Source organism: Cynara cardunculus, unplaced genomic scaffold, assembly GCF_001531365.2.
Source record: "Cynara cardunculus var. scolymus isolate 2C unplaced genomic scaffold, CcrdV1 Un_Scaffold_7953, whole genome shotgun sequence".
NCBI lineage: Eukaryota > Viridiplantae > Streptophyta > Magnoliopsida > Asterales > Asteraceae > Cynara > Cynara cardunculus.
Window position 1 is genome coordinate 694 of NW_020203877.1, and position 12,260 is coordinate 12,953.

A 12,260-nucleotide genomic window follows, 5' to 3' on the forward strand; every position below is an offset into this window, starting at 1 on the left:
GATTTCAGCATGGAAAGGCGTGCACAAATCTACATCAATGAAATAGTTACACGTCATGATGTGCCTATTTCTATTATTTCGGATAGAGATACACATTTTACATCACGATTTTGGCAGTCTCTTCAAAAGACGTTGGGTACACGCTTGGATTATAGCACCGCCTATCATCCTCAAACAGATGGACAATCGGAAAGAACTATTCAAATGCTTGAGAATATGTTGCGTGCGTGTGCAATAGATTTTGGTGGGAGTTGGGATACCCATCTGCCCCTTGTTGAATTCTCTTATAACAACAGTTATCACACCAGCATACAATGTGCACCGTACGAAGCTCTATACGGACGTTCCATGTGTCGAATCTGAAGAAATGCCTAACGGATGAAACAATAGTGTTACCCCTGGACGAAGTTCAGATTAGCGATCGGTTACACTTCATTGAATAACCAATCGAGATACTGGACCGAGAAGTTAAACGGTTGAGGAGCAGAAAAATCTCTATTATTAAGGTCCGTTGGAATGCGAAACATGGTCCAGAGTACACTTGGGAGCGAGAAGATTTCATGAAAGGAAAATATCCGCATTTTTTTGCAGAGAAATCCATTAACAGTAGCAGTCATTAAATTTCGGGACGAAATTTCTTTAACAGGGGGAGACTGTGACAACTGTCAAATTTGAGCTTCCAGGTTAGCTCTTATTAAGTTTATATTAGTGTTATTAAAGATAATTTATAAGATTAGGAGTTAGTTAGATTAGATTGGCCGAAAAATTTCTAGAGTTCCCGGTAGTTGCTTAGAAAGTCCGGTTCCGACCCGTAACTATCTGAAACGTCCTATATAGTGCCAAATACTCCAATTTATACCCAATTTATATAAAACATAGAGTTTTAGTGTTTTAAATATAAAACTTTTTATTCAAATGAAATTAACCAACATGGGTTTTTAATTTGAAGAAAAAATGTCAAAATTGAGAAAAATGACATTTTAACAAATTTGGGATTAATGTTTATAAAAAAAATTATTATTATTATTATGGGATTGGGCTCCAATGGCCGCCCCCCCCCCTCCCCTCCCTCCTAATACCCACATATAAATACCATATTTTCTTCACTTACAACTCATTATCTCATTTCAAATTTGAAACTCCTCTCCCTCTCTCTCCCTAAAACTCAAGAGTCACCTTCATCCTCCTTCATATTCAGCCGAATTCTTCCTCTTTTCTTCATCAAAATAGCAAGGGTTTTGAAGATACTACATCCCTTTTATCAACAATCAAGATAACATCTTCATCTCCATCTTTTTCTTGCAAATTTTGGGGGAAAAACCCACTTTTTATGCATTTTAAACTACTATCTTCTAACCTCCGAAAATTCTGAGTTTTAAGAAGAGATTACACACCAAAAACATGTTAAAATGTTCATATTATGGTGGTGATCTATGACCCAAACATTAGAACTCAAGAAAATAGGTAAAATCATGTTGTATGTGAGTTTGATTCTTAAAAATGGCATTTTTAAGTGCTGACAGATTATGTGCATGTGCATAAATGATCCATATCTTGAAAATAATATGTTCAAATGTCATGAATCTTCTTCTAAAAGTTTATTTATTTAGTTGGGGTTGTAATCCAATTGGTCTCACTCAAAAACATTGAGTTTTGACTCCCCAAATACTCAAAACAAGATATATGTGCATCTGGGAGTTTTTCAGTAGGTAAACCCTACTTTAAACAACCATAACTCTCTAAATAATCATTCAAAATCATTGATTTTTCTTCTGAAAGTTAATTTAATGAGTTACCTTTCAAATACTACTGATTTCATTCAAAAATATGGTGATTTGAGGTTTTAACTACTCAAAATAAAATGAGTATGCAATCTGTCCGAAACTGACAGATTTGTAGATGCATGTTCTAATGATCATATCTCTTTCAAAACTCGATGAAAAAGGATGATTCTTCCTTTCAGAGTTAACTATATGAGTTATTTTCTGCATGCAAGTGGAATGACATGAAAATATGGAGTTTTGATCTCCAAACACCTAAAACACTTTAGGTGTGCAAACTGTGAAACCATCAGTAGGTAACTCCTACTTTGTATGCTAATATCTCTTTATTTACTTGCTCTTAGTATATGATTCTTCTTCTGAAATGTTCTTTAATGAGTTAGGGTTCATATGAACCCAGTTTCACTAAAAAATATGAAGTTTTGAGGTATTAACCAATTTAATTAAGTTAAGTGTGCAATCTATCAACTAATGACAGATGTGTGCATGTAACTTTATGGTGCCATATCTTCCTCTTAACTCATCCAAAATGAGTGATTCTTATTTTAAAAGTTTCACTTAGGTGTTAAATTTATAATCCAACTTGAATTTCTATAGAACACTTAGTAGAACTCTTCAAATGAGTATTTTACTAACATAGTGTAATCTGCCTTACCAACTATGACATATTGTATTGCATAAATTATTTGAATCATTATTGCATGTCCAAAATGCATGAAATTTGGTCACAATGACCATAACACAGTTCTATATCCTATATAAAAAGATAGAAAACTATGTCATTTTAGAAGTCTCTATAAATTGATCATTTTAAGTACTATTAGTTTCTGTCCGAAAATGAGATTTTAGAATTATTTGATTTTATAAATTTTGATCTTTTATTGGATTATAGCATTACTTCCGGTATAAATTACTATATTAACGAGCATATGGGAATTATGTATATTTGGACTATAGATAATCAAGTTGGACATATGTAGACACTTATGGACTTAGGACTTATTAATCCCCATAAGTAGTTTTAAACCCATAAGTGACGGTTTTGGATATTCCTCTTTGTTAGGGAAACGTTAAGCTCGTGTGGGGACCGCATCGTATTTTTGATTAACGGAGCTTGGCAAAAAGGGTGAGTTCTCACGGCCCCACTTTTAAATACTTGTTTACTTTTTTGGGGGAAAAGCATGTGATTAAGTAGACTATGTATGTTTATTTGTCTACAACCTCTGGACTAAGTAACTGCTTCGTCGGGTTTACTATGTTTTGTTTTGTCAACTGATATTGCAATTGGAATAAATGCTAAATTGATGTGCTTGGGAGTATATTTTTCCAAATAAAAGTCCCCGTCCGTAAACGCTACTTGTTAACTCGGGTACATCCCCGGGCCATGGTATTGTGGATAGCCGCTATTGTGTTGACAGTCCCACCCAGAAAGGGGTGCACATTATCTATGTTTTCTTGTCAAATCATGTGGAATTTGGACCACCGCTGAATTAGTACTTCTACGAACTGTGGGACCTAAGTAGTGTACGGGCTACCTATGGTTGTTCGTAAATTAATGGGGCAAGTTGGTCAAGTAAGGCTCAGTAGTGTCTCAAGTTATACATCGTGAAAGATTTACATTTATTAAGTGCAAAGGATTCGCATAAGTTTGCAAATATTTGGTTTATGCATTGAAATGTTTTATGCATATGAAAACCCGTGAGCTCACCAACTCTTTGTAGTTGACTCGTTTTTGTTCCATGCTTTTCAGGGGTAAGAAAGTCACATGGTGGCATTTAAAAGAAGTTGCGTTTCATCCATCACCTTCAAATTTCTTTTTGTTTAATTTACAAATTTGTCGTTTGGAATTGTAAACTTTGGATAATGATGTAATTAAATTTTARATGTATGRTGGTGTTATTTATACTCTATTGCTATGAGACTCTACCTGTCATACCTCGTGTTTCCGCTTTAGCGAGCATATACATATACATATACATATACATATACATATACATATACATATACATATACATATACATATACATATACATATACATATACATATACATATACNTATACATATACATATACATATACATATACATATACATATACATATACATATACATATACATATACATATACATATACATATACATATACATATAGGAGCCCATTCAAGGGAGAAACTGACTAGTTTGTGATAACCATGAGATTCAATCTCAACCACAAATCAATAGATAAATTAAGAAATTTATAGTGTTGGTAATTTTTAATTAAAATTTTAATGCAATGATATTTTAGGTATTTTTTCTCCTATCTTCTCTCTCTGTTCCCGTCTTCCGTCCTCCGGTGATACCACAGTGTGATACTCAAGTACATATAAGATGCATTGTGATACCACTGTGTTACATATCCGATCGACCACACAAACGACCTCAATGTGATACCCAATCACATATAAGATACATTGTGATACCATTGTGGTATCACCGGAGGGCGGTGGCCGGAGGCCAGAGGACGGAGAGATGAGAGAAAATACCTAAAATGTCCTTGCATTAAAATTTTAATTAAAAATTACCAAAATTATAAATTTCCTAATTTGCCTATTGATTTGTAGTTGAGATTGGACTTCATGGTTACCACAAACTATTTAATTCTCATTTGATTAGACCCCTATATATATATATATACACACACACACACACACACACGAGCATCTACCAGATAGGAGCTCATATCGTCATATTTTCTTCGATATCATTTACTAACATCAAAATAATGTAAGAATTAATGTTTAATTAAGTCAAATGATGAAAGAATTGGTGTAAAAAAGAATTTTGATGTCGAAAATGTCGTTAGACCATCTCCAATCAGCAATGTTATTTTTAACATCAAACAGAATATTCCAAACATATTTCATATTTCTAATTTATATAGATTTCAATAATATCTTTATATTTATTGGTATATTACAAATTTGACTCATAATTTTCAACATAAAACTTACTACTATGTGTTTTATTTAAATTTATATTTCGATTGTGTATTTTTACTTCATCATACTTTAATACACAGACACACACACATTGACATATATGTTGGGGTTTAATCTTGTGAGGATCAAAAACAGATTAACTAAATTAGGTTATGTTTTCAACAAAACACTGCCTATTAATTACATGATTAAACCCCAACATATATCTCAATTTGTGTGTATGTGTATTACAGTACGATGAAGTAAAAATACACAATCGAAAAATAAATTTAAATAACACATAGTAGTAAAGTCTTCTATTGAAAATTACGAGTCAAATTAGTAATAAACTAATAAATATAAAGATATTATTGAAATCTATATAAATTAGAAATATGAAATATGTTTACCAAAAAAAAGTTTGAGAACCGTGAGGATGAATTAAAACAATAAGATCAAAACCAAATTAAGGTTATGTTTTAACTAAAAACACTGTCTATTTGCACGAAATGGAGGTATGTATATAGAAATTGCAGTTTTGAATCAAAAAAGTTCATATATCACCTTGTTTGGAAGTTAATTTCCAGAAAAAAAAAAAAAAAAATCCAGGAGCACTTGGATTTGGATATTCACAAGATTTCGAATTCCGGTAAGCATGATGCAATCAACTATGAAATCACCGAAACCATCAATGCTAGCAGCAAAGAAACATGAGAAAGCTTAAGATTTGGACCAACTGGAGACGAAATCGTAAAGGAGGAAGTGGTAGATTTGGAATTCGATAAGGCGTTATCAAATTTCGATAAGCACATGATGCACTGCCTTAAATGTGATGCTCATATCATCAAAGTAGTTCTTCATCGGAAAATAGGGTTGCGGTCTCCGATCAACAAACCAGAAAAGCCAATCGATCTGCTTGGATGCTTATCATGCTTCAGCTTGTTCACTTCCACGGGTGATCTTACATTAAAGGTGGTTGTTGGGTCGTTGTTGGTGGCGGAAGGCGGAGAAAGAGAGGAGGAACGATATTTGGAAGAGGTTTTCTAGAAGAAAATGGCAAGAAGGTGGGCAACCCCCCCCCCCCCCCCCCCCCCAATATGTCCTTCTATATTTAAAATAGACATGAAATTAGACAAAGTTTTACAAAGATAACAAAAATGTCACCGGTTATAATAGCCTTTTATTAAAACCCTTCAATGATTGAGATTAGTCTCCACAGTCCTCAACTTTTTATGGTTCTCATTTGATTACTATCCCATATATATATATATATATATGTGTGTGTGTGTGTGTGTGTGTGTGTGTTAATTTAAATATGTTACTGTCTATCAAACTTGTTAACTTTTTAAATAAGTTTGAAACACAAAAGATGAAATACATAATATACTTTTTGTTAAAGACAACAAGAAAACTTGTTGAAAACTAAAAAAAGGGAAACAACAGGAGGAAAACAGGGCCAAACCTCTCTGTAAGATGCAAAAAGCAACCCAAAACTCTAAAAGAACTACATCAGACAAGGAAACAGCAAGAACACATGAGGAGACACGAAAGCAAAAGAGATCCAACAAACCACACTCAAAACACGAACTAGCCAACAAAATAATTGACCTCCACAATAGACCATAATATATCAGAACTTATGTAAATATAATTAATCGATACTATAACCAAAATGCATTTAATTACAAGAAAGAGGTAAGCATAATTATCATATTTGGTGCTAATGATTAATAGAACATCAAAATTAGTGTYATCTATTCACCAACATCAAAATGGTGCAAGATTTGATGTTTTTGTGTTCTACTATTCATTAACACCAAAATAATGTTGAACTTGGTGTTGAGTTGGATGGAATTGTTGTTARAATATAGGTGCAAAATTTGGAATTTGATGTTGGACGAGAGATGYTCTTACCAAACAAAGATCCACACATGATACGTCCGTGGATAACATAGAGATAATTTATCAGTTCACTATATAAACATGTTTTTGACAGTATTATGTACAAAGCAAAGATAATAAGTTTCAAGTTTTATCGTAGGGTTTTCCAAAACAAAAACCCATACAAAATATTTAGCGGTATATTGATTAAATTATATATATGTAGCAAGAAAATGAGATAAAAACAACGATATTTAAGATCATTCAAAAAATAAGAAAAAGGAAATATAAAAGAAAAGTAGTGAAAAGCAAAATTGGGGAGGGGGGGGGAATAATCAAAAGTATCACGAGTTTGCATATACACATCTTGAGATGTGCTGGACGGTCACACATGCCTCTTAGGGTCGGGTCTGCATGCTTGAACAGGGGAATGCRAGCATGGAAGCTTGCATCCAAGGTCACATTGGCCACTTGGAGCAAGGCGAGGCGAGGCGAAATTAAGCTGACAAGATCTTGTTAGTTAATTAGGCAAGTTCAAACGTGAGATCATGAAAGTTTCATGCAATGTCGCATTGATTATTTAACCAATGGAYATTTCAGGTGCTCAGTTTAATAATGCATAACGTGTTCAAATACGTGATTAAGTGCATGTTTGGCATGTGTAGGTAGCATTCATGCATGCTCAACAAGATTTACACACGAACTAGAGGTAAGCTTTATTTAACTTTGAAACTCTCCACACATGAAATAGTATATGATTTAATATTTTCAACTGTGGTTCAATATTTTCAATTATGATACAAATATATATATATATATATTCAAATACAATACATACTTATCTAAAAGCATGCTAAATGTTATATGCACAATACATATCTGTTATGCACTTATGTATGAAAAGTGTTTTAGGCACACGTATGGGGTCATGGGTCGACACCAGTAATATTAGGTAGGCCGTGCTCAAAGGTAGTTAATTCATCCTATGAACACAGACTATTCAAGAAAATTGGAGGGAGGACCAATGTGTGAGGATCAAGGACAGACCCAAGTGATGCGAGTGGTGCTACGTGTCAATGTTTCTTTTATCCGTCGTAGTATAAACTTCTTGTGTACCACTATATATCTTTATCCTTGTTTCTTATAGTCAAATGATGTCATTGTTAGAAAAAAAAAATATTGATCCACCAAAGGGCCTTTGGACTAGCGATATTGTAGTCATTAGCCTTCTAGGAGGTTAGGGGTTCAAACCTCATCATATTTCAAAAAAAAAAAAAATTGATCCGTCCCCGGTGAGAATATTATCACTTTCCATGGTGGTCCTTGATTGGAATTCTTATTATGTGTAATCTTGATGGTACCCGTTAATGTGGAGATACGTACATCGTGTGTAGAAAAGTCTAGTAATATACATGCATATATATATATATATATAGAGAGAGAGAGAGAGAGAGGAGGTTTACTTTGCAAACCACGTTATTTGTACAAACCTTACAAACCTCATTCAATCAATCATAATTTTTCATTTTGTTCTTTTTTTTGTAATTATAAGAGGTTGATTAATCATTTTTATTGTGGAGGGTGTTAATCATGGATATTATCATCTTCATTTTTTTAATTTTAGAGAAATACATGAAACAGTTTCATTAAAATTTCATTAAGTATTATATGAAACAATTTCATAACCATATATGAAACAACTTCATCAAAAAAAGTATTATATGAAACAATTTCATGAAAAAATTTCATAAGATTAAACAATGAAATCGACAGATGAGGGTGGTTTGCACGGTTTGTATAAATTGGGTGGTTTGCATTTGATCGCTCCTCTCTCTCTCTCTCTCTCTCTATATATATATATATATATATATATATATACTATATTATAAAGCATTCGATAAAAACTCTTAAAAACCGTTTTTTATGCATGAAATACTGTTTATTGATGCATATTACTTAAAATTCAAATTACAAGTAAATTGTGCGTAAGTACAACTTATTAAAGCTCCATGTTTGAATTCGTGTAATTAACTGCAGATAAACATAATCAAATAGAGGATAAACATCTCATTTTGAAATATAAAAAATATAAAATATAATCAGGATAATTATTTGAGTTTTAACAAAATAATTAATTATTATCTTCATAAAAAATTATATTATTAAACCAAATATAAACTAATTCGTTTTTAAATTTCAATTAAATTATAATAAAATTTTGAATCAAAAAAATTACATAAAAACGAGAACTTTTAAATAGTTAATTTAATACTAATATCATTTATTTTTTTTCAAAATTTTGTGATATCTTCAAATTTATATTTCATTTAAAAATAAAAACATTTTCTTTTTTCTCAAAACCACATAGCATCATAATATTGATAGACCCAAAATATAAAAAGAAACATTAAAATCAAAATGTATTTCGTTGCATTGCGCGAGTACCTTTCTAGTATATGTATGTATGTATGTATATATATATATATATGGAGGTTCAAACGAGAACACCTCCATTTTACGAGAACGCGAGAACATCCTTATCACATGTGATAATACGCGTGAGGGGACTAGATCTGTGATGTGTGGACGACGTGTTCTACGACTTAGGCCGCACCAAAGGTTGTATGCGTCTATCATTTAGCATCACATGTGATGGTCTTGATGGATTATAGTATTATATCAACAACAACCTTATCACATGTGATAATACTTGTGAGGGGGCTTAGTAGTGTAAGGACGACTTGGCCGGCAACTAAGATTGCATCGAAAATCGTCTGCGTCTTTGATTTAATATCACATGTGTATCATATGTGATGGAATAATAGTATCACATGTGATTCTCTATAGTAAAAGGATGTTCTCGCGTTCTCGTAAAATGGAGGTGTTCTCGTTTGAACCTCCACCTATATATATAGGTGGAGGTTCAAACGAGAACACCTCCATTTTACGAGAACGCCAGAATACCCTTGTCACATGTACATGATAATATGCGTGAGAGGACCCTGTGATTTGCGGATGACGTGTTCTACGACTTAAATCGCACCAAAGTTTGTCTGCGTCTATGATTTAGCATCACATGTGATGGTCTTGATGGATTATAGCATCATATCAACAATACATTTATCACATGTGATAATACTTGTGAGGGGGTTTAGTGGTGTAAGGGAGACTTGAGACCCGCAACCAAGATCGCATCAAAAATCGCCCTCTATCTCTGATTTAGTATATATATATACACATATGTGTGTGTGTGTTTTTGTGTGAGAGATCTTCAATGGTGGTTCTAGGGGTTGCTTATTAAGTAATAGAATATTATGAGGTTTATGATGATGCTAGCTAGGGGAATTTGAAGCAAAAGGTGACATGTTATAGAAAGCAACCCCAAGCCACATTCCACAAACACATAAACAGACAGAGACCTGCAGCTGCTTTCAATAACTTGAAGTGGCACAACCAGAAGTGGCTTCATCCTWTCCATTCACCTTGGAAATAATAAGCTTCTTAAAATTCCCACATGTTATCACCTCTTTTACTTTTCCCTCTTCTTCTTTCCCACTTCCAGCATGTTAATGGCCCCCAATGTGCCACCACATTCCTAAAAAAAACTTGCGGCACTTTTCCTTCAAAAGGTCAAGACTCAAGAGACAGTAGCCATAGGTAGCTAGTTCAATAAATCTATGCATAAACATTCAGCAAATGGGTCTCTTTTTCTCTCACCAGACATATAATTATTCTTTTCTTTTTTGCACCATATTTCGAGTTCTAATTAAGGTGTCTTTCTCAAAGCTCCAGACTGGATCAATAATACTGTCAACTTATATATATATATAGGCATATATCTAGATCTGTCTAGGTTTAAGAGATGTATCCCTCCACCAACAGCGATGGTAACATCTCTTTCACTAGTATTAATGTCCAACCAATGAAGATATCTTCTTTGTACAATTACGACAATGATGCCAGTCTTTCAAAACCCCCCCGAGAACATTACTACCCTCCATCATCTTCCTCCTTCCAACTTCTTTCTCCTCATTACATTACCTTGGAAGAYGAAACGATCTTCAGTGATCTTTTACAAMAAGGAAACCCCTTCTCCCATGATCATAACCATCACGATACCAACATTGTTGTTCATGAACAGTACTCTACTCATGGCATTAGGGCCAGTCTGCAGTCTGCTATCGGAAGATGCAGCAACAACAATGGGAAATTTGTTGCTAAAGATGGAGATGGTGATATTAATGATGGCTTCGATATTCAGGTGGGGCCGAAAAGTAGCAGTACAAGGAGGAGAGCTTCAAAGAAAGACAGGCACAGCAAGATTAACACAGCTCGAGGACCGAGGGACCGAAGGATGAGATTGTCTATTGATGTTGCTAAGAAGTTCTTTAAGTTGCAAGATATGCTTGGGTTTGATAAAGCCAGCAAGACTGTTGAGTGGTTGCTCATGAAATCAAAATCAGGCATTCAAGAACTCCTCCCTCAAAAGTTGAACCTGAGATCCAGCTTTATGGCTGTTTCTAACAGCGCATCTTCTACTCCAAACTGTGAAGTTTTGTCWGGAAATACTGACAATCAATGTATGGTTACTGGAGATGATCAAGCAACTCCAAAGTTCCARGAGAAGTCCTCTTATAGCAGCAACTGCAAAGAGAAGAAAAAGAGTACTGGTAGAGGAGTTAGGAAAAGTGCACATCTTCTTCATAGCCCTCTTGCTAAAGAAACAAGAGAAAGGGCAAGAGCAAGGGCAAGGAAAAGGACAGTGGAAAAGAGTAACAAGATTGGTTCTGGTGGTGATGATCAATCTTCAAAATCTAGACCATGTCTGGATCAAGTAATTGATCAATACTTACACCTTATAGGCCCTTCGCCCATCGACCAACCTGAACAGCAAATCTCCCACTTACAATTTAAGCAAGGCATTAGTGTTGATAATTCTTCATTGATGACAGCCAATTGGAGCCCATCCTTCTTGTTCAATAATCAGCATGCTGGAGCACCTCCTCATGAGGTAATTAATACTTGTATCTTCAGCACACATATTTCTAAACTGGCTAGGAAGTTAATTACCTAGCTAGGGCTAGATCATTGATCAATTGGTATTTCAGAAGAAGCAACATCCTGTGTAGATTAATATCGATCTAAGCAAATTTATRTAATTTGTTTTGCAGCATCAGTTCAATGACTTTCAGATATTTGGCAATTTATGGGAAGGCAACAATTAGGTCAGTAATTGATCAATCATACCTGTTCATATTATTACTCCTTCTCTATCATAAGGTTAGATCATGTGCATTGCCCTTTCTTGTTCTTCTTTAAGGTTTTCCCGTTGTAATATATATATGTGTGTGTGTGTGTATGTCAATTTATGTCTATCTACAACATGAACTGATTAAGTATTTGTGGTGATTCCTTCTCTTCTGTTTTGGAATCTCTCATGTCCTTGTGTCCTAGCCACCAAGCTAAGGTATTTCTTTGAAATTTGAATGATGAGGAAGATGTACGTACTAGTACTCCTCGACCACCCAAAACGAGAAAAACGTGTACTAGTTTTGGTCGTTGGTGGTTGTCATGCTTTGCTCTTTATCTATAAGTAATTACTAGTCCTTATCACTTCACATCTTTTCACCTTCATAAGA

At 34.0% G+C, this 12,260-nt stretch overlaps 1 protein-coding gene across 1 annotated transcript; it reads left to right on the forward strand.

Moving 5' to 3' along the window:
- Positions 1–10,483: 10,483 nt before the first annotated feature.
- LOC112505028 (transcription factor TCP1-like) lies at positions 10,484–11,846 on the forward strand. The gene is made up of 2 exons (XM_025108973.1): positions 10,484–11,632; positions 11,793–11,846. Exons 1-2 carry the CDS (start codon positions 10,484–10,486, stop codon positions 11,844–11,846), a joined length of 1,203 nt encoding a protein of 400 aa, XP_024964741.1.
- The last annotated feature ends 414 nt before the right edge of the window (positions 11,847–12,260 follow it).